Source organism: Ambystoma mexicanum, chromosome 11 (genome assembly GCF_040938575.1).
Source record: "Ambystoma mexicanum isolate Mex_15411 chromosome 11, UKY_AmexF1_1, whole genome shotgun sequence".
Taxonomy (NCBI): domain Eukaryota; kingdom Metazoa; phylum Chordata; class Amphibia; order Caudata; family Ambystomatidae; genus Ambystoma; species Ambystoma mexicanum.
The window spans coordinates 231,707,684-231,730,725 of NC_090934.1; the positions used below are offsets into that span (position 1 = coordinate 231,707,684).

Consider the following 23,042-nt stretch of genomic DNA (forward strand, 5'->3'; position numbering starts at 1 on the left):
TTCGATTATAAAAATGTGTTGCATAATCACACACAAGTGCTCCTAGATGCCCCACTAAGGACTCGGATAGGCCTGCACTCGCCCCGCACCTGAAAGAGCACGCTTTGCCCCGTTTCAGCATTGAGATACACAAGGTACCGACACGAGGCACCCCCTTCAAAGATGGCCACCGCATTTAGGCTTGTTTCAATCTGTGCCTTACCAGGCACCCAGCAGTAGTTTTGGCCTTGCCTGATTGGGCACTGTAACTACAACCCCCTTGCCATTGGGCGCTGGCAGGCGAAGCCGGCCCTCTCCCACCAAGGCCCTCGGGAACAAGGCCGGTGCCTGTTCTCAGCCTGGGAGCAGCTGTGGACCCCATCCAATGAGCAGGAGCTCCACCCACGAGGACCCAACACTGCATGAGCAGCGGGCCTGGCCAGGAAAGCATCCCGGATCAGCTGTTGCAATCCGGTAAGCCCTATCACATCGCGCTATTTCCTGCCATCCAAGTTCGATTATAAAAATGTGTTGCATAATCGCACTCAAGTGCTCCTAGATGCCCCACTAAGGACTCGGGCAGCCCTGCACCCGCCCCGCACCCGAAAGAGCACGCTTTGCCCCGTTTCAGCATTGAGGTACACGAGGTACCAACACGAGGTACCCCCTTCAAAGATGGCCACCACATTTAGGCTTGTTTCAATCTGTGCCTTACCAGGCACCCAGCAGTAGTCTTGGCATTGCCTGATTGGCCACTGTAACTACAACCCATGCCATTGGGCGCCGGCAGGTGAAGCCGGCCTTCAGCCTGTCTTCTGCCGATCCTGCCGTCTGCCAAACCCACTGGACCTCCAACACCCGTTTCCTAAGGCAGCATTATGGGCACACTGCAGCGTAGAGGCCACGAATGATCAGTCTCCCTCACAAACTTACCTGATCTGTTGCAACTTAACCTGGCCCCAGTAAACCACCAATTTCCGTCTGCATGCTTCTCTTGTACTTCATGGGTATCCGCGCCTCCCTGCTCTCTTAGGGTGACACCAGCGCATTGTGCACAATTTCGGCACCAAATCCGCCCTAAGAGTCACACTCCTGAGCTGTATTACACTCTCCCTCATCATGCTCGACCGTATTTTGAATTGTTGATTTGTAGCCCAAATGCAATATTCGAATCTAGTTGTTACTACCATTGCACTGTGCCTAATTGACTTTAGAACTGTTTGCTACTGATTTGTAGTCCATAAGTAATATTCGAATCTAGTTGTTACTACCATTGCACTGTGTCTTATTGTCTTATTGCCTGTAGAACTACTGATTTGTAGCCCAAATGCAATATTCGAATCTAGTTGCTACTACCATTGCACTGTGTCTAATTGCCTGTAGAACTGTTGATTTGTAGTCCATAAGTAATATTTTGAATCTAGATATTACCTCCATCCAACTGCGTCCAACTGTGTCTTAGTCACCCAGCCACGGCTACCTTAACTATTATCCCTTCACTCGCCACCACACCATACTCATCAGGTCACGACATGCGGTCACTGCCTTTTGCCAGCCTCTACCTTACCCACAAAGCCGTCCTAGGATCCTTATCCTTTATGGTACACACTCCCCACGCCAGCACTCCCAAGTCACACTACATGTATACCCACGACGTCCACCCTATCCCTCCCTCTATCATGCTCCACTGCTCTGACCTTCCCTCGAATCCTTACCTCAACGACCCAACTCTGTGGCTCAAACACTTTGCCACCAAACCTACACCAAATCTTCCATGCACTGTACAATTCAGGAACACCAGACTTAGATCTAGACTGCCCCGACCACCTTGCACTCAGCGCAGCGACGCCGCCCTCCTACAGCCCATCCCACCTACGCCACAGAACCCATCGTCCTCCACCACACCTACCTTAACACTCAAGGGAGCCCTTATTAATGCCAGATCTCTCATGGCTCACGCCCTTGACATCGCAGACCTAATCACTGTCCAAAACCTGGACTTCCTAGCCATTACTGAAACCTGGCTACATGATGCCTCTGGCCCACTCCTAGCCCTATCCATACCTAAGGTTACGCCATTATCAGAAATGATCGACAATCCAACTTGTCTAAAGGAGGAGGAGTTGCTTTCATACACAGTGACATGATCACTATGAGAACAATTGCCAATGCCCAATTCAGCTCCGCAGAATCCCCATCAGTGAAGCTATCCCTTTCACCTACTAACACAGCAACACTCCACCTTATATACAGACCTCCAGGTCCACTTGGCTCTTTTACTGACGATGTCACATCCACATTATCTGCCAACACGAAGCCTAACTCTCAGGTACTGCTATTAGGTGATCTCAACCTTGGCCTCTCCGATCCTAAGGACCAAATGGCCAGCGAAGTTGCCACTACCCTCACCAACCTAGGTTTCCAGCAGCGCAATTGTGATCCTACCCACAACAAGGGTAGAACGCTAGACTGGATAGCAGATTTTAATTGCAACACCACTGTCAGCTCCAACACTGCTTGCGTCTGATCTGACCATCACGTCATTACCTTCCTCATGCCAGCCACCAACCCTCAGCCCACACCTACCATAGCCCCTGGTATACCCACTAGAAATAAAAAGGACATTACCAGGGAGAAACTGCTTTCTCTCATCCTCCCTTTTCTTAACACCTGTGCCACGCTGCACAAGGACCCCACCGTCTTAGTAGACACTTTCAACAGCACTGTGCTTAAAGCCACTGAGACTATAGCCCCGTTAAAAATGTGCAAAGCCAAACAACAGTCCCACCTGAACTCTTGGTTCACCCCGCAGCTTAATAATCTATGCAAAGAAAAGCGTAAGGCCGAAGCACTATGGAAAAGTCATCCTAGTACGACTAATAAATCCTCCCTCCTGATCACCTCACTTAACTATAAGGAAGCCATCCTTCAAGCCAAGAAAGAGACGTATAACCTACGCATATCTCAAGCAGAATCCAACACGAGAGAACTTTTCAAAATTCTTAAAGAATTAGAAGCCCCATCTCCTGCCCCCGACTCGTGCACTAAAGACAACACCTGGTGCAACAATATACAAAATGCGCTTCTCAACAAAATAACCACCCTACAACTCAAAATTAATGCTAAACAAAAGTCCCTCCACATGCCGCTCATAAGCAAAACCATGCCACCTAAAACAACCACCCCTGACTCTCCCTTGCCTTTCAGCTAAATGCCGCTCACCGCCCTTGAGGTTGAAAAAATCATCTGCAACTTAAAACCCTCCAACTGCCAAGGGGACGCCTGTCCAGCTCCTATCATTAAGGAATCAGCCCATGACCTCGCTCCCTTCATTACAACCTTTATCAACTCCTCATTTCAATCGAGAGTTGTCCCTAACAACTTGAAGGATGCTTGGGTATCCCTCTTCTAAAAAAACCAACCGTAGACCCTGAGGTCCCAACCAACTATAGGCACATCACGACGGTCCCATTTCTCTTGCAAATCTTAGACCGTGTAGTTTATCTACAGATACAGAAATACCTGGAAACTAACAATCTTCTAGGCACTAGACAATCTGGCTTCAGACCTAAGCACGGTACGGAGACAGCCCTCTTAGACCTCAAAACCCAAATTGAGGATCTTAAAGACAAAGGCAAACTAGCCCTGCTACTACTATTAGACTTATCCGCTGCCTTCGACTTGGTCAACCACCAAATCCTTTGTCACCACCTTAAAACTTCAGCCCATTTTTCCGATAATGCCACATATACCATGTCATTAAAACCTGGATGGCACAACATGAGCTCTGTCTTAATGATGATAAGACAGAGTTCCTCATCCTAGGGACACAGCAAAGACTTAACAAGTTGAACCCTAGGTTCAGCTCCTTCAATATCGACGGAAACTCCCTAAAAGTCTCCAAAGATACTAAAACCCTCGGAATATACCTGGACTCCACTCTTTCCCTTCAAAGACAAACAAATGCAGTTGCAGCCGCCTCTGCCTACACATGCAAGCTAATCACAGCATGTCGCCCTTTTCTCTCTACCCAGAACTGCACAACCCTTGCTAGGACTTTGGTAATGCCAAAACTTGACTACTGTAATGCACTGTACCAAGGCACCAACCAATGCAACCTTGACAAACTCCAGATCATACAAAACAACGCCATCAGAGCAGCCCTCAACATCCCTAGATCAGCCCATATCTCTGAAACTAGGAAGAACCTGCACTGGCTGTCAGTCTCCCAAAGGATCTCACTAAAATCTCTTGCAATGACTTACAAATGCTTGAATAATCTGGCCCCCAGTTATCTATCCTCCCGGTTCACCCATTATATCCCACCTCGCTCACTAAGGTCTGCCTCTAGCCAGAGCCTACAGATCCCGAGATTCAAGCTCCAAACAGCCGGTGGGGCCAGCTTCCCAGCTCTGGCAGCCAAACTGTGGAACTCTGTGCCGCTCTCCATCAGAAACTTGCCCTCCCTGAACTCATTCAAACACAAAGCTAAACTTTGGCTTGTCTCCTCCGATGACCAAGAGTCACTTAGATAAACATGTTTATCTATGTATTAGTTGTCTAATCTGCAATGTTCTCCTACTCGAATGTACAAAGTAAATGTTCTATGCAAATAAAATAAATACAAATACAAGAGCAAAAACCCTTCCAGCTTCCTCATGGCTCATTCGGAGTCTGTCGCTTGTGCTTGGTCGCCCAAACACTACCATACCACCTGGCCGTCTCAGACGACAACGACCAGGCATCGTCCCCTGTTTGTTCCTCATTTAGGGTGGGCGGGTGGAAAACAAAAAACTTATCTCTTCCGCGACGGGTGTCCTATTCCTGGGCTGGATGTTCCCTGGTGTAGGATGCCTGACCATTTAAAGGGGCATATCACGCCCCTTTCGTTTGTTCGTAGTGATGAGCGCAGGCTGGACGTTCTAGTCCTGAGGGTCAGTATGGTTCGATGTGGTTTGTGACAGCGACATCGGGGTCTGTATTTTATCCAGAGCGGAGACCCAGGAACTATTGGAGAACAGAGCTGGGACACCAGGTTAGCCGTTGGCTTGTGATGGGTGGTAAAACATCTAAAAGGTGCAAGCTTTGGCATAGCTCTGTCAAGGTTAATGTTTCATTAGTAGGCATAAAGCCGCCACAGGCATGGTGATCTGCATGCACAGCGTGATGGTGCTAGAAGAGAGGCGAGTGGGTTAGTTAGGGAAGGGGAGGTGAGTTGGTATTAAGACTCCTGCTATTGTGTTTAGTGCTTGGCAGAGCAATTAATGCTGCAGTATGCAGTTGACATGGGAGTTGAGCCTTTGTCTCATTATTCATAGGAGTGCAGAGTTCTTACTTAAGCAATAACCCCCTCGCCAGTTGGACATTACTGCGTCAGGTAATGCCGACAGGGCCCATAGTTACAGGCACGAGCGCACTGAAAATCTGGATCTGTGAGAATAGCATACATGCATCCACACAAGTCACTGCAGTGATGTTCAAGTAATGTATGGTGATTTTTGGTCAGTTCAGTAAGCATAGCATTTTGTTTTCCATTCTCATCTGAAATTACTTCAAAAGCATTGGCTGGTAATAAACAAAGTACTCGTCGTGCAAAGTGAATTTGTATGTCAAACCATACTTTGTATTGTAGTGTATAAGGAAATGAGGTATAGAACATTCCACAGGAACAAAGTTTCGAGAGGTCAGGGCGAGAGATTGGAGCTTTGTGTTTTGCTTGGTCTTTTCCAATGCGCCGCAGTCGTTTGATAATGCTAATGAAAACATTGTTGACAGCTATAAACTGGTCATTCTGTATAATAGTGACATTTCTGCAATAAGGAGGATTGTTTAGGTGTTGATTCAAGCCAGATCGCAGAAAAATAAGACTTTGAGATCGGTATTCTGCTCCAGAAACTGTACGGACTTCAACATAAAATTGGCACAAAAGAAAGGCAAGAATTGGGAAAGGTTGCAGTTCAAATGCAGATGAATAACCTTTTTGGACAAGCCATCCTTTAAAGGAGTCCACTGCCGATTTGGTGGCACACTGAGTGTTAACTTCAGATCTATTCATTTCTATTGTATCCAAATCAGTATTGCACACTGAAACATGTCTGCCTATATGACATAAATTACTCACTGTAATCATATTTCTGATGATTGAATCTGCTTAGATTCACATGCTGTGCATATAGTCCGACATCTAGTGGTAATCGCAGAGTATTGCATCTTTTTTTTGAAGATCGATAAGGGACATCGACATGGGCATGACTATAACACGATCCCCAACGTGACGTGTAGTGGACCCAAAATCCCTCACGTGTCGAGGTCCCACCTTTTGTTTTTCTTCTGCCGTGAGGGGGCCTTGCAGAATGCGTGAGTGAGCACAGAAGAGAGAAGGTGTAAGATGTCTATGTTCCTTCTATTCCAAGAGGGGAGGAAGTGAATCTAAGCAGATATAATCATCAGAAATACGATTACGGTTAGTAATCTAGAGGAACATTTGCAAAGAATGCTATGGTAGCCCCTGTGCCCCGAGTAGAGTGAGCTCTAAGAGTAAAGGGTAGCTCTCTCTTGGCAAGAGAGTAACACAGTGTGATGCAATTTACAATCCATTTGGAAATAGCTGATTTAGAGACAGGGTCGCCTTCTCTACCAGCTGCCACAGAGATAAAGAATTGGTCAGTCATTTTCAGTGGTTTCGTTTTTTCAAGGTAGTAAATTACTGCCCTCCTCACATCTAGCGTGTAGAGGCTTCTTTCTATCAAGTCAGTGGGGTTTTGGAAAAAGGTGGGAAGTTCGATTGGTTGATTCACATGGAATTTCGAGATGAATTTAGGTGCAAAATGTGGGTGTGTGAAAAACCACCTTGTCTTTGTGAATAGTCATAAAGGGATCCTAAACTGAAAGGGCCTGCAATTCACTAGCCCTTTTTATCTAGGTAATGGCCACTAGAAAGGCAGTCTTATAGGTGAGGGCCTTTAGGCTAGCCTTGTGCATGTGCTCAAAGGGAGGCCCCATTCATTGTTAAATTTAATTGATATGGCATTTATAACGCGCCTGTACACAAGTGTTTCTAGGCGCGACAAGGAGGGGCAAACGGGGAGGACAAAACAACGATCTTCCTAGGCCATGTGTCATTCAGATCGCGCAAGTGCAGGGGAGAAGTGGCGAGGGGTGGGAGAAGTGCAGGTCACTCAAAAAGTGCCGCCAGCGTGTGGCTCAGTGCAGGTAACTCAAAAAAGTGCAGCCAACGGGTGGCTCATAAGTGCAGGGAGAAGGGACTGTAGGGTTGCAGATACAGACCAAAAGTGCTGGGGGAGCCGGGAGGCAGTGCAAGGGCAACTGGACATGCAGGAGCCTGGCCCCAAGTTCAGAGGGTGGCCAGGTGACCAGTGCGTGGAGCAAGAAGTTTCACATGTTCTTAAAATACACTGCATTTGAGAAACCCCTGCTCAGTATATTCTTTCAGGTATTTTAAACATACGGTTTCTGTGTAGATTGCTATGCTGCTTGCATGCTGTAACCATGAATTTTGCACTTGGGTAGACTTGAGAGTTCCTGAAACTTTAGCTGTGTGTGCGCACAACTTCCACGCATAGAGGACACCCAAACACGGATGCAACACAGGAGTTCCCCTTTAAAGGCTCGCTTGTACCTTTCGTACAAAGAAGCCTTGCTGCCAGCTGTGACAGAACAACCTGTTCACCTCCTCGTCACCTCATGGCGGTGATCAAAACAAGCTGTACTCTTTTCAAGCAGTGGATATACCACTAGATACATTTTAATTTTGAAAAATGTCTGGTCTCTTGCTTGAAGCATCAAGAATTTCTGGAATATCGTTGACAACCAGCTTTTGTTATTTCTGTTAATTTTGGTGTACTTATGTTAGTTGTTTTTTCCTTAGCTGGGACCAGCTTCCATGGAAAAAAGACCTTAACTTTAAAATGCAACTTTGATTTTCTTTGTCTGACAGAGACTTGACAAACCAGAAGAACCAGACTAGACTATTCTTCTTTTATGTCGGTCCTTCTCCCACCGCTCTAGAATATGAACTGCATACAGACTTGATAGCTTTTCCTTGGTTTATTCTTACTGGTTGCTGCGCTCCATTGAAACCATCTCTTTGAATGTCTAAATCCTCAATGAATGTGGCAGGTGCCCATACATTAATGTTATGTACAACAAGAATGACTTTAGGGAAACAAGTTTGCACACATTAATATTGCCAACATTCTGGAGCCGGCTTCATCTACAGGACTCCCTGTCTCGTCAATCCACTGCATTCACAGTGCTACTGATAAGATGAGACTGGAATGCAGCCTATGCATCTTACGGACGGCATTACGATTTCGCCATCTTGACTGAACAACTTGAGTCATCCATCTTTAAGATGTGGCTTCAAAGCACGGTCTCCTTGGGAGACTGTAAAAGTAATTAGAGCCTCACGTATGATTCTGTGCACACAATTGATTCATGTATTTCTGAGGTAAGTGAACTTGATAAATGCTTCACCACGGTTTGCCCACTTAATGGTTTCTTTCAATATTTAATGTGAAGCAGTTCAATGGGTTTTGCGTAAAATGCGTTCCGGCTCACTCTTGGCATGAAGAAAAACCAACCATAATGGTTTCTGCTTTTGAGTAGACTGTGTCCATTCACTTCCGGGGTACTCACTGCCTCTTCATAGATTGAACAGTTGGTCTCTAACATACACCAAAGTATTTTCTGTATTAGGGAAAATAGTCACACAGCTAATTGGGAAGTGCAACAAGACAGTCGTTTTATCGCATAGCAGTTCAATAGAGCATGCCCCTGTCTAAACCAAACAGGTTTGTTTGCAGCAAATGGCAAATAGGTTTCACTTTGCATTGCTCGCCTTTGGGGGGCAGCGTTGCACGAAATACGAAGTGTGCTTATGGTGACATGGAACATTTTACAGAAAGTACTGGCAAATATTTTGTCACCTGCCACCATGGGGAAAGTGCATTTCTTAGGTCGAGTGTGTAAACTAAGGAATTTGCAAGGTCTGCTGCTTCCTCTGATCACGTGACTGTTAATGCTCTTACAATGTCCATTCTCAGAGAGGCTACCCTCTGCTGCAAACCATGCATTGCATTCTAGGCATTCGCATCTTTAAATGCTGGTCCCGTTTCTATCGCTCCTATTGTTGCCAATGTATGCCTTTTACCCCTTACCAGTGCCCAAGGTCCACTGTTGCAAAGTCAGCAGCTATTCACAGTGCTAGCAGCCCCATCCCCTGTGACCTCACAGCAATCATTCAAGCTATTGCCATCTTTTGTGTTTACTGTTCATCTTTAAAGGACATGCTCATTGTAAAGAATGATTCCATATCCTCATATTGGTAAGGTACTCCTTTCTATACTGCATTATGAATCCTCGTTTACTCGTGCCCAGAGATTTAATATAGTAGATGTATGTCGTTGTGCAATGTTTCTGGGCATACATCTCAAAAGTAGGATGTTCTTAATCCGATTCTCTTCTCTTGTGATTTTTAATCCCCTCTTTGGTGGCGGAATTCCCACGTACTTCCGGAATTCTTAAGATAATGGTTAACTTATCTTAACCCTGTTATAACTTGTTCATATCTCTCTGGCTCCAACACTCACAGAGGAATTGGGATTACCCTTTCAAATCCCTTTATCGGTCACAACTTCTCTAAAAGACTGCCCGATCTACTCAAGGTTTGCCAGATTGTAAACCTCGTTCTCTGGCTGTAGGATGAAACCTGCTCAATGTACTTCTCATGGCCTTCCTCCACACTTGTTTTTCTGCAGGGATGTTTTTGACCATTTCAGTTTTTCATCTGGGTTCCCATGTCGGTAATCATGGGTGAATCTCTCTATTCTGCCTACCGTTTCCGTCCCATGGCCAACACTCACCTGCCACACTTGCCCTTCACTCCTCCGTGACCTTGTGCCTCTTCAGGCTAGTTTACGCATCCAACCAAGCAAATACCTTTTTTGCTTGGCAACCAAGACTAGCTGTTCTTCACTTTCTCAACATGGCGTTCAGCCAGTTCTGTAGTTGTTCCAAAATCCTCTGGGTTCTCCTGCTTCTCTGCTGTGTTATCTGGTATAGTTGGGCACCTCGGTCACACAGGGCCCTGGCCTACAGTCTTGCCTTTCTGGCCATGGATATGGCTACTTCCTGTCTGATGTTTGGATGGGCTAAAATGGAAGACTAGAGAAGAGCTTAGAGTACAGTCTTCTTTGATCCTGTTCCACTCGTTCCTCTGCTGCCAGTTTATTCTTTTCACATTAGATTACCACATCACATTCTGTCTGCCTTTTCACATGAAGGTTGTTTTTTTACCTAGGCATATTGATGCAATACAAAAGTCCACAGCGACCGAAGCATGATGTTGTGGCAGTCGCCAACAGAAGACAGAGTAATTACTTTTGAGAGCATGAGATTTTTTCTTGTATGTACCAGCACCCTGCAGCTCTACATCAGATAGAACTCCTTATTTTCCTTAAACGCAGAGTGCCCATTAACACCCTTTCCCTCCATCTAAAGCTAATATGGCGCAGTGCCACGTGCAGCGATAATACTGGTCCGACGCCTCGGAACCTTCAATGAATTGCAAGACATTGGCGGCTGGCCCATTGGGCTGGAGCAGGCAGTGCCCCATCACCTTCCAGCAGCTTCTTTGAGAGACAATGCCCATGAGATGCCCGGAGTTCAAGCATGGCATCCTACACTCTTAGACCTTTTCCCTAAGATTTCTAATATTTGTGCTATTAAAATGCACCTGATAATCTAATTACTTAAAAAATGTTAACCGAGAGTGCCCAGCCAATACTCCTTGGTTGGTTCAAGCCTCTCGCTTGCTCTGGCTGTAATTCTGAGGAAACATTTACAGCCCTCCACTTTCAGAATTCATTGCCATGCCCATATTAATGATGCAAGACAGAGTTTGACTAATTATTTAAGCCTTCCTAAAGATATGGCTCTAAATATTTCCAAAATGTTGTCCTTTGCTGCATTACAATTTGTATGTCTTTTAACATGGATAAATGCCGTGGTATGAACTTTTTAAAAAAAAATCTGACGTGGGACAGACATTTTCTCAAATGTTTACTTATGAATTGAGATCTCCCTGCCTGCAGCGTTTCTCAAGGTGAACCACAGCAGATTTAGGAAGTACCTTTTTGTGTGCAGCTTTTGTTAGTGTACGTGTTCTTGATTTTATGCACTTTCTAACCCAAACCGAAAACCTACTGTACTCTTTGAAGAACCCTCCTGTATCCTGAGGCAATCTCTGTGGCGTGCGGCACATCAGACTTTGAAAGGTACTGCAGCTAATGGGGGAGGGTTAATGTGTACCTGCTGCTGTCAGCACTTGCCTGCAAACCTTTATTTCCTGCACCGAGGAAATTATCCAGCAGCTTAATGTTGGGATGCGATATGGCACAGGAGTGTTTCTGATATTGAGATATAAGCATTTTAGGCAGGCATGAGGGATTAGAGGGTATTGGTAGTAAATATGCAATGTTCGACTGATTATGCGATAGATGTATTTATTTGGGCGCTCTGGTAAAGACACCATTCAAGTCCCCATCTGGGAGTTGGGCTGGAAATAGGGGATGAAGTCTCTTCACCCCTTCCATGAAGGCCTTAATTACAGGAACAAAGGAATGGCTTGGATGACCGGGGTCTTTCATTTAAGGATATTTTCCATGAAGTCTGAATTAGGGACGGCTCTGTGTGTGGTAATCTTCAAGCGATCAGCAGCTTTCTTCAGAAAGTTGTTCAACATCATCTGGTCATCTACAAGTGACGAGTCTCTAGGCTGGGAGGCGGGAGGCGCATGCAGAAAAATATTTTCTGTGTCATGTGGTGTGGTGGAATGCCACGTGCCTTGGTCATTGACAGGGTTCCAGTCCGGGTCCTGGTATGCGGGATTGTGTCCGGCCTTGCCATGGTCTTGGGCATAGGAAACACCCGGACTAGGATCATCCGGGTCCTTTATAAATACATCCACTTGGGGGCCCTGATGGAATTCCTCCAAGGAGGGGACTTGAGCACCAGGAGAGTGGAGCCTCTGGGACTTAGGAGCGACGGGACAGGGGTCCACATCCCAATGCCTCTTCAAAATGTCCTCGTATTTGCCTGAGAAATTAATGAATTCTGCCATTTTGTTCATACAAGCCTCAAACTTGTCCCTGGTCCATTCAGAGGAGTCTGAGGGATCTGGAGGGGGAAAGGGACATGCAGGAGGAGCTGGGTCATGATGCAGGGCCCTAGAATGAAGAGGAGAGGCTGGAGAATAGCCCTCAGGTGAAGGTGGGGCCTTCCTGTGGTCCAAAAGAGGCGACTTTGCTTTAGAGAGCTTCTCCCGAAGGTTTGTAAGTGTTTTCGCCGAGTGGACCCGTTTTGGCACATGCTTCGGCGCTACCCTGTCAGAAGCTGAAGATTTAGTGGGAGCGCCCAACACAAAAGAAGATTTCGCACCATGCAGAAGCGGTTGCGCAGAGGGCACTGAACCGCGAGGTTCGAAAGTCCCAGTCAAAGACTTAGACTGGCCTGCGGGTGTGGAAACATTCCTCGACGGGTCAGCCGGGGAAAGTTTAGGGGTTTGTGCTTTGATGCGTGAGTGTCCCTGTCGCCGGGATGTGACTTACCCATAACACTGCCGGCAGCATGCCTATAAATGAAGGTTTTATAAATGAAGGTGTTTTCACGTATATGGCAAGAAAAAAAGCCTGAGGAAGCTTGGAAGCTTGGACAGACACATGGGAGTGCGAAGGCTCCATTTTATAAATGAAGGTGTTTTTACGTATATGGCAAGAAAAAAAGCCTGAGGAAGCTTAGCAGCTTGGACAGACTCTTGGGAGTGTGAAGGCTCCATGGTAAAGTCAACGGCCTCTGAATCAGAACTGCAGCTGCCAACGTATTCCTCGTCTGAAGCAATGATGCTGGTGGGGGAGTGCCTCTCGGCCTGCATGGCGTAGGACAACCACCTCTCTGCACGCCTGTCTTTCAGGGTCTTGGGCTGAAAGAGATTACAGGCTTTACACAAGCGCTCGTCGTGAATATGAGGGAGACACCAATTGCATCAGCGATGGGTGTCCTTCCAAGGGAACTTGCTGTTGCAAGACGGGCAAAATTTAAAAGGCGTCCTGTCCATAGCAGAGGGAAGTGGCAGCCAGACCAAGAGAAATGGCAGAGAATGAAAGGCATTCTCAAATGAAGACAATATGAAAAGGGCTCCACTCTTCCTACTGTAAAGACAGGGCCGGAGGGCCAAGGCCACGTGGTAAACAGTCGTCGATCAGCCCAGGATGGAACATCGGCAAACAGGACGGGTGTCGGTTAGTCTTTGAAGGCAACAAACCACCGAAGAACTTTAGAAATCTAGCAATCCAAATTATGTGCAACCAACTAGGTAGGCGATAAAAACCCAATCTGGTGGGACCTTGGCGCGCAAGGAATTTTGAGTACACTACACCCATGTCGACGTCTTTTTTGAAAAAAAGATGCAATACTCTGCGATTACCACTAGATGTCTGACTACATGCACAGCATGTGATTCTAAGCAGATTCACAAGCATCAAAAATGTATTTACATTGGTGAACTGTAAGCTGATTTCCAATGATGGAGACTTTTGAAGTCCTTCATTAGTTTCACTTCTGCAGTCCTCCTGCCACTGCGCTATTGAAAGGAGCCCCGTCAGAGAAATGTGTGCTCTGGTAGGGTGCCTTGGATGGACTTTGAAATGTCCTTTTTATTGATCCAGGGGGGGAGGTTGCACTTGGCCCGTAATTGAAACAAGTTCATTGTTTGGAAAAGTAATCACAGAATTATTTGAAAATCCATTGTACTTGATGAAGGAAGAAAAGTAATTGTGGCTGACAAGATGAAAATGCTGAAAACGAATAGGAAAGAACTTTCAGGGCCTTCGCGTGCAAGACGGAATGTCGGTGGAGGAATTACCAGTAGGGTAAGGCTAGGAAATGTACCAATGGGTGCTGTGAGAAACCTGAAAGTGTCTCCCTGGCTAAAACCTGGGGGTCTTTCAACCAGGTGGCCAGGGCACGGTCATCGCTATTGGATCCAGTTCCTAGGGGTGGACTAGTGAGGGACCATCACCTGGATGAGGGGTCCTCGGGGCGTTGGACACCAAACGGTGAGACGCGGTATCCCCCTTCCTTCAACACCTTTTTCCATCCTTTTCTGTAGGACACTCAAAAACACTTTCGCACAACATGAAAGACAACAAACTAACACCAAAGCCATTTACCTGACATGTGCCAATACAAGGGTCAGGCAAAGTCAGGCAATTGACCAGAATCAGACACACCTGACGGCCCTTTCCCTTCCCAAGGCAGACTGCATGACAAGACAGCTACCCAGACCCAGCAGTTCAAGAGGAGGAGAAAGGCGGCAAACATTGAGAGGCTGACGAGGAGAGACGCAACCTTGCCCTTTTTTCGACAAAACCCAGCGAAACCCCTGCAGAAGGAATCGTAAGAACGAGGACAATAGCCCAAGTGTGTTGCAGCAGATGTCAACGGTACATTCAGCGAATCTACACTGATAAGTTGGAGCGAGGGAGACTCCTGCTACCGTGGTACTGGCCTTAACTCGAGTTACAAGGAAAGCTGTGTGGTTCATCACAGCCGATGAGTCGAAGGCAGAGCCGATAAGAACCGAGCTGTCTTGAATGAAAGTCGCAAAGTGAGAGAAGTTCAAAGAATTGTAAAGGGGAGACCAGCTACAGAAGGGGACCGGCACCACATGGGTGCTGCTCCGAGAAACTCTGGTCGATCCCCATCTGAGTGAAACTACAGATACCAGAAGCCGTAGGAGAGCTGCCAAAATAGATCAAAGTGGTAATACAGGAGGTCAAAAAATATCCCTGTACAGTCGAAAGTCTTTGACCTAAGAACTGTAGAGGAAAGCAAGGGAATGAATCCCGCACAAATTGAGAGCAAATGTGAAGTTGGCAAGAGTGAACCCGGCAGAGGGATGTCCACTATGAACTGTATGAAAAGACATTGAAAAGTAAAGGGAAGTGAATCCCGGTAAGGTGAAGAGAAAGCCATGGTGAACCAGGTGGAGAGAGGCTGATATTCGAGAGGTGAAAGCGCCCGGAAGAGGGGAACCCCGAGGTGAAGAGCAATCACCTGAAGTGAAATCCGAAAGGAACCTTTTGTTGTTTTGTAAACCTATCAGGCCTTCGGAACCAGGAGACACAACCACCGAAGGCCCTGATAATGATAGGAACTGTTTAGGGGATACAAACCCAGAAGAGGGAGATCCAGTGGGGGGTGAAAAAGCTATCGCCAGACAACACGAGGAACCAGGGCAGCGCCCGGAAGAGGGGGGACCCAGGGGTGAGAGAATCACCTGATGAACATTTTGAACTGAACTTATTTGGTTTTTTATTTTCCGAACTCGAAGGAAAGAGACTTTTTAGTAAATGAGACTTGGGCCATCGAAACTCCTGATAAGCTGAAACAGAACTGTCGACCCGTGCTGGGAAAGCTCGAGTGTGTGCTCCAAGATCCCAACTTACCCTGTGCTTAAAACATGGGGAAGGAAGACCAAGGCTACCGCATCCTGACATATTATTTGTGAACACTGCTTTCTTTCCTTGAAAACTATCCCATGACCTTTTTTGTATTAGATGTAAGGTTTGGCAATAGGTTTCTTAGCATAGGCCCTTTTTATTTGACTCAACACCACTATGACTGCCTTTTTTTCATATGATGGTCAACGCTTGCTCCCATCTTAGATTTAGGTTTAGATTAGGGGCCTCATTACGAGTCCGGCGGTAAACGTGGCAGTAAAACCGCCTGGTTACCGCCGGACTCGTCTTACCATTCCGCCTCCGTGATTCCCGGAATTACTGGGGCATTACAACCCCGGTTTTCCGGGAATCACGGGGGCGGAATGATGTTAATCCCCAATCCCATCGAGTCCTATGGGACTCAATGAGATTGGGGATCATGGAAACACCGGCAGCATCTCGTAATGCTGCCGGCGTTTCCTTGTCCGCCTGCAGGCGGGCGGTGTTAAACCCGCCAGGTCAGACCTGGCGGGAACATCACCTCCCGTTTGCAGGAGTCGGGATCAGGCGGTCCGGAAACAACGGTGGCATTATTTCCAGACCGCCTGAGTTATAATGAGGCCCTAGGTGTTTTTCCAACCTGCATACAGTTTAATAAACACCCTTGAACTGTGATCACTTGTGTCTGTCTTTACTGTTGCCACCATGAGTTCCTTACAGTGCATGCAGGTATGACAAAATATGGTTGCTGGGGTACTAATTAGTCAATAATCCTCAGGTTGGGGAAGGGGGGTAAAAAACATATGTACGTGCCTCGTAGCAGAGACTGTTGGCACTAACATACAAATGTATACATACTGACACCTTGATGTCATTTTTAGAATTCTTTGTATTATAAGATTAACCACATTGGTTTATTTGGAAGATACAAATAATAATTGAGTAAACCATGCGCAAAGGCTTCTATAGAACCCACACTTCTGATCTAGCGTATTTCCATTAGTATTCTGGGGTGAAATGCCCCGGGATACTAATGGTTTTTGCATGAATTCAAAGCTTTTCTGTGTTGGGTCTCACATGAACGCGGCAGTTGGAGAGCGCATAAGTCTAGAAAGACTAGATAGCGCATTCCGGTCTATTGATATGGAGTGGAAGGCAGCCATGCTGGAAGTAATGCTTCCTTCCGCTCCATATTAATGATCCACAGGTCACACATGGCTTGTGAATAATGCAGGTGAATCATTTTTTGAAGAAACCTCGGGTTAATTTGAAGAAGCTTCGCACACGGAAGATTATGCAATGTAATGTCGGACGATACCACAGTGTAATGGTGGGCATAGAAGAAGTGCTTAGCGTAGTTGGAATGGGAAAGAACGTTCAGGAGAGTCGGGTTCGAGATGGAAGATTCAAGGTGGAATTACTGTTCAGATAAGGCTTGGAAATGCACCAATGAGTGCTTGCAGGTATATAAAAACATGGCGGCCGGGGTACTAATGGTCTGTGTTCCATATTATGATGACTGTTTTATGACTCATGGCCAACAGCAGGGGAGATTGACCCCCACAGAGTGTGATCTCCAGAGAGTCTTGAAGCACTGTGCGCAGGCGTATTGCATCTGTTGGTGGAGCAGACCATGAAGAGTTTAGTTTTGGCAATTAGGTGGAGCCACTTAAAAGCTGAAACGATTGCACTGGAGTACAGCTCGGCAGAGATGACATGAGGGACACAGCTCGTGAGTGTTATTTACTCGGTGGTAGTTCTACACATACACACAGCACAGTCAATTATCAATAGCCAATGGCTCATGGCAAATGTACATTCTGAGGTCTGATTTACCCACCAATTGACTGCCCATTGTCTTGCTAATCCCTACGGCATTCACACCCACTACCTGCATGAAACTTTGTCGTCGAATCTCTCTGTGCTAGCTCCATCAAGCAGTAAAATCAAAACTTAGCCTACCAGTGTTATTTCTAAGCAGTCCCTTCAGAGTTCATAGCTGTGATGCTGGAAGCTTCATTTTGGAAAAACTGGTCAATGTGTGCTGGTAGGATTTGGTAGATTGGCAATTGTGTATTGTATGTGAATATTCCTGTATGTGTTGGGTGTCCTTGAGAGATGGAAGAGTATTTGTAGTTCAGTGTTTCGTATCTGAGGTTTGTGTCAAGTTTGTTATGTAGTGTGGTGGATATAGTGAGTGTTAACGGGTTAGAGAGGGTTGGTTGGGTGAGTTGGGTTTGTTTGTGAAGGGTTGGCACTTTCACTTAGTCTTGTTCCTGGAGTGTTCCTGGAGTGTTTGTGGTTGTCATTTGAGTGGTCCAGTCACCTGGGGTTCTCTTGTGTTGTGGTGTTAATAATTTCCTGAACTTGAGGCAAAGCTCTGTTGTTCATATTTCCTTTGGGACTGAGGTCCTGAGTTTCACCTCTATGCTGGAAAATGCTGATCCCACAAATGTATGTTTTAAGTATAGTTTGTGTTGGAGTTGGATGTCGTTGGTGGATCTTAGTGTTTGTGTTGGTTTGTAAATGATGATTTTCTCCTTTATGCATTCCGCTTCTTGGCCATGGATCGCTCTGTGTGTTATGCAGAACATTTTGAAGAAGATTACATTTTTGACTGGCAGCCAATGCAATGTTCTTAGTGTTGATGTGATGTGTTCCCTTCTTGTGAGTTTAAGGAGTATTCTTGCAGCAGCGTTCCGTTTTAGTTGGAGCTACTTTAACAGGATTTCTGGCGTTCCGATGTAGATGCTGATGGCATAGTCTATTCTTGACATGACGATGGAGATGATGGCGAACATTCTGTTTGTGAAGGAAAAGAAGGTATTTTCTTTATCGTGTGTACGTTGAAGAAGCATTTATTAACTACTGCATTTACTTGTGGTTCTAGTGTTAGCTCTTTGTCCATTAGTATTCTAAGATTTTTGACCACATTGAACAGTTCAGGTGAGCTGCTAATTTGGCGGGCCATGGAATGTCCTGGTTTATTCTAGATCGTTTGGTGTAATCATGATTTTGGTTTTTTTTCTGGGTTGAACTTGAGGCTGTTGGTGCTCATCTATTGTTTTAGTTTAATGAGGCAATTGGTTAGAGTTGGGTTTTGCTCTTCATGGGCATTTATTTTATGGATGATTTGGGTGTTGTCTGCGTAGCTGTAACAGGTGAGGCCATGTTTTTGACGAAGTTGATCAGTGGAGTCATGTAGATGTTAAAGGTAAAAGCAATGAGCCCTGTGGGACTCCACATGTTTTTAAAGGTGCTGATTTGAAGTCACTAACCAGATTGTTTCTGTTCTTTCTGTCAGGAAGGAGTTTAACCAGAGGAGAGCAGTGAAGGGAGCAGTGTTGCCAATCCCAATATGTTCTAGTCTTCAGATGAGTGTCGAGTTTGACTCTGTTGAAGGCTGCTGAGAGATCGAGTAGTAATAATGCAGAGTTAGTGTTGGAGTCTGCATTGGCCGTTAGGCCATCCCAGATAGATAGTAGCACAGATGCCGTCCCTCTCTTGGGTCAGAAGCCTACTTGTGCCCTATCCTGCAGTTGGTTGTCTTCCACGTATTCCCAAATTTGCTCGTAGATGTAGCTTTCTAGTAGCTTTTTCCCGGGTATGGTATATTTGAGATTGGTTGGTAGTTGGTAAGGTCTTCCACGTTTCCTGAGGTATCATGAAGGAGTGGTTTGATGGAGGCCTATTTGAAGGCTTGTGGCACTGTTCCTGTTGCTAGTGACAGGTTGAAGAGGTTGAGGTAGTAGTCTGCCGGTGTTCATTGGGCGAGGATGGCTTTGTAGACATCTGTTGGGCAGGCATCTGCTGGGGAACCCACTCTATTGCTAAGTAGGTTTCTCAATGTATCGGTTGAAATAGGCGGGAAGAGGTTTAGTCAGGTTGTTGGCTCCGGATTTGGCTGTTGTGGTGGTCTGTGGGAACTTTTAGCTTGCTTTGTATAATTAGCTGAATGTTCGTGATTTTGTTATTAAAGTGGTCGGCGAGATCGTTGCATAGTTTTTGTGTAGAGATCGGTGTGTTGATGCACATAGATGGCTTTCTCGTCTCATTTACGATCTTGAACATTTCTTTCTTGGTGTTGCCTGCTTTTTTGATACGTTTGTTGCAGTATCTATTTTTGGCTTTGAGCATTTCGGTTTTGTATAGTCTAATCTGTCTTTGGTACAAAGTTTTTTTGTGTTGAATGTAGTTTTTTTCTCCATTCTTTTTCTAGTTTGTTTGTTTTTTTCAGTGCTTTGAGATGTGGCATGCTGCCAGCGTGAGCATGGTGGGCCTGAGCAAAGAGAGGGCTATGGCGAGGGCGGTGGGCCATTAAAAGGCCATATTCGCCCCCCCCCCCCCCACCAAGGTGTGAAATCCATTAACACCCCGGGGTTCATTCGGGGTGTAGAAGGCTTTCTGTATTTCCCCTTGGGAGATTTGTGCTGCCTGCGTAGTTAGTCTTCTGAGGGGAAAAAGATGGCCATAGAGAAAAGGGATTACGTCTCTTTTCCATTTCTATGGCAGGTGCTGGAGCAGAAGGTGCAGGAGACCGGAGCTCAAAGCGCTTGCACATGTGAGAATAATTTACACTCATTAGAAACTAAAACCTAATGCTATTTAGGCAATGTTTGTGTGAAATGGTACGGTAAATTGCAGTTTGGAACCCACCCTCACCCCCCCTCAAGTTTTCTCAGTGGAATCACTCGCAGTTTCCCACTTAAGGGGTTTGGCCTCGATCGTAAATTTGGACTCCAAACTTTACGCCCCACCACATTTCAAAGTAACAAGCCACCATTTGGTGGTGGCGAGACCACAGAGGGAAGTACGTGGTGGACAGCTGGTCCACATAACATTGACAATACCACCATCAGAAGATCTTTGTGTATACAGGCGAGCAGACGAATACCGCAACACTGTAACGTAACAGAAGAACTAGATGAGACGGATGCCGGAGAAGGGAAGGCGTCGGCGCCTCAAGAACTGAAAGAAAGCTCCCCACGAAGAAGGTTTCCGAATACGTTCCTCTTCAAGAACCAAGGTAACGGGAAGAACGGGATACCTGTAAGGCGTCAAGTGAATAGTTATATCACACAGTTTACTTGTCACAGTAGAAACTATTAAACAAAGTTGACCTTGAAACAAAGTAACTACAAAGTTTGTTAATTCCAAGAAGCTATTGCTGAAAAGCTGACCAGTGTGAGAGAAAACCCATGCCTAACAATACCCTAAGATAAGGGAGAGATAACTATTGGCGAAAAGCTGAAGAGTGTGAGAGAAAATCAATTAAAAAATAACTTGACATCCTGTACAAGACAAAGATAATAATAGAAAGAAAGGAAGTGATGAATCAAAGTTCAGAGGAATTTGTCAATTGAGCCAGACACAAAGTCAAATTGACCAAGACAAGCGGAACTATTATTATCCAAGAGAGAAAAAATATTAAAGTAAGATTGCCTGCCAAAAATACACAGAGACACAAGGCTGAGAACATAGAGCTAATAAAAAAAAAAAACCCAAAATGGAATTCTGGACACCAGGGAAGACTCAATCACCCAAATGAGGAAGTTAAAAGACTGATCAGAGAAGTAACAAAAGCTTATTTGTGAATTATTTGTGAATTGGATATTAAAGACTGATACTCGAGGTACCCAGAGGAGAAGGGAGTCATTCTCCTGACCTAAGTTAGTTTTCTTAAGTGGTAAGGTCAGTAAGGATCTTTTTTTGGACAGAAGACTTATTTCTTGGGGACACTCACAACTGACAAACAAGCACCTTAGTTAGTAACATAAGTAGGGACCACCCATAGCGATAGGAAAAGTTAGGCTTTATACTGTTACTTTAATAAAATATCATCCATCATGCCATTTGAGAGTCTATGTCCGTCTTCTGACCCACCACAAAGCCCATTGTATCTACTACAGTTACTAAGTCAGCCTATTGCGCCTACAATTGGATCAAACTCTATCACAGCCAACTGTACCCGCTACAGTTACTAAATAAGCCTATTTCACCTGCATGGGGAGCAAACTGTATGATAGCCCACTGTACCTGCTAGTTGATAAGTCAGCCTATTGCGCCTGAATGGGTAGCAAACTGTATGACAACCCATTATATCCTCTATATTTACCAAGTCAGCCAATTGCGCCTGCATGGGGAGCAAACTGTATGACAACCCACTGTACCCACTACAGTTATTAAGTCAGCCTATTTGCCCTGCAAGGGGAGCAAACTGTATGACAACCCGCTGTAACCGCTACAGTTACTAAGTCAGCATATTGTGCCTGCTTCTATTACGCAGGATAGAAAACTGCGCTTTCACAAGGCTGAAAGTAAGGTCTAGTGTACTTGCTGAAATTGGTAAGGGCAGCATTCTGTACCTGCTCTAATCTGGAAGGATGGCTTACTGTACCAGCTCCATTCCATAAGACTGGCTTATTGCACATGCTCCAGTTGGTAAGGATGGTTCACTGGACCTATTTCAATCTATCCAGACGGGCTGTTTTACCTGCTCCAATAGCAATGAGCGGGAGAGCCTTCTGCAGTCTGTGCCAGTCCTTCCCATCAGCAGCTAAATAAATAAAAATGGCAAAAGGTTATATTTCAGAGACGAAAAGGCTACATTTACAAAAACACATTTCAGACATTCAGTACTTTCATCCACTTCTCCATTGTAAGGAAGGCAGGGAATTAAACTGTGAAGACAGACTCAAGTGATCACAGTTCAAGGGTGTTTATTGAACTTCAATGGGTTGGTAAAATGCCTATCTAAACCGAAGTCCAAGAATGGGAGCAAGCTAAATATCAAATAATATTAACGCAGTCCTAGTGGAGTTTGTCAGAATAAAAGGGCCTATACTGTGGGAAAACAATGTATGCAAAAGAAAAGTGTTCAAGAAATGATATGTCAGGATAGTTGAGCAGTTAGCGTCTCTTCCCTACGTTTTCAAAACGGGGCAAGGTGGCACGTGCAGGCTTTGCACACACTCTAGCTTCTTGGCCATGAGGTAACAGTTCAGAACATATGCATCAGGGCCTTCCGCCAAAGTCTCTCACGCAATGACAGCCTCTTAAATGCAGTCAAAATTTTACTTTCACAAGGTCAAGACTGGCCACCCTCCTTCGGGCTCGGACCACAGGTCCCTCTCGTCCGGGCTCAGACCCTTTTCTACAATGTTCACAGTTTGGTCTCCTTCATTCAGACTCAGACCCCAAGGACGATAGCACAGCATCTGCTGCGCCTCCCTGCCTTGGCCAGTAACGAGGGAGGACCCTCAATGTCTACGTCTTTCTCCCTTCATTCAACTGCTAACTCGAAACTTCTGTACCTTTGTGTGTTTCGCCTCGCTCAGAGTGTGCTCTTGTGCTCTGCCTTTTATCCGTGTGGGGAAGTGTAATGGAAGTCAGGTGTGAGTGATTGTCGATAATTGCCTGACCTCGACTGACCATAGTATTTGGATAGGTCATGCACACGGCTCGGGGGGTGCAAGTCTGTTTTCTCCCAGAGCGGGCTGTCTGCGAGAAAGTGTTTGTGCAGGAAAAAGTGGCTGGGCATTG

The 23,042-nt window shown here is 45.7% G+C and overlaps 1 protein-coding gene across 5 annotated transcripts in view; it reads right to left on the bottom strand.

Annotated features, from left to right (window-relative positions):
- LOC138503311 (uncharacterized) overlaps window positions 1–23,042 on the bottom strand; it is a 391,310-nt gene that overhangs the window by 53,609 nt on the left and 314,659 nt on the right. For 4 of the 5 annotated variants that reach the window (XM_069622930.1, XM_069622932.1, XM_069622928.1 and 1 more), the window contains exon 4: window positions 21,994–22,056. The exons of the other annotated variant lie outside the window; for it this stretch is intronic. In XM_069622930.1, coding sequence (XP_069479031.1) covers window positions 21,994–22,056 — 63 coding nt within the window. The remainder of the gene's footprint in view (window positions 1–21,993; window positions 22,057–23,042) is intronic. 5 annotated transcript variants of the gene reach the window in all.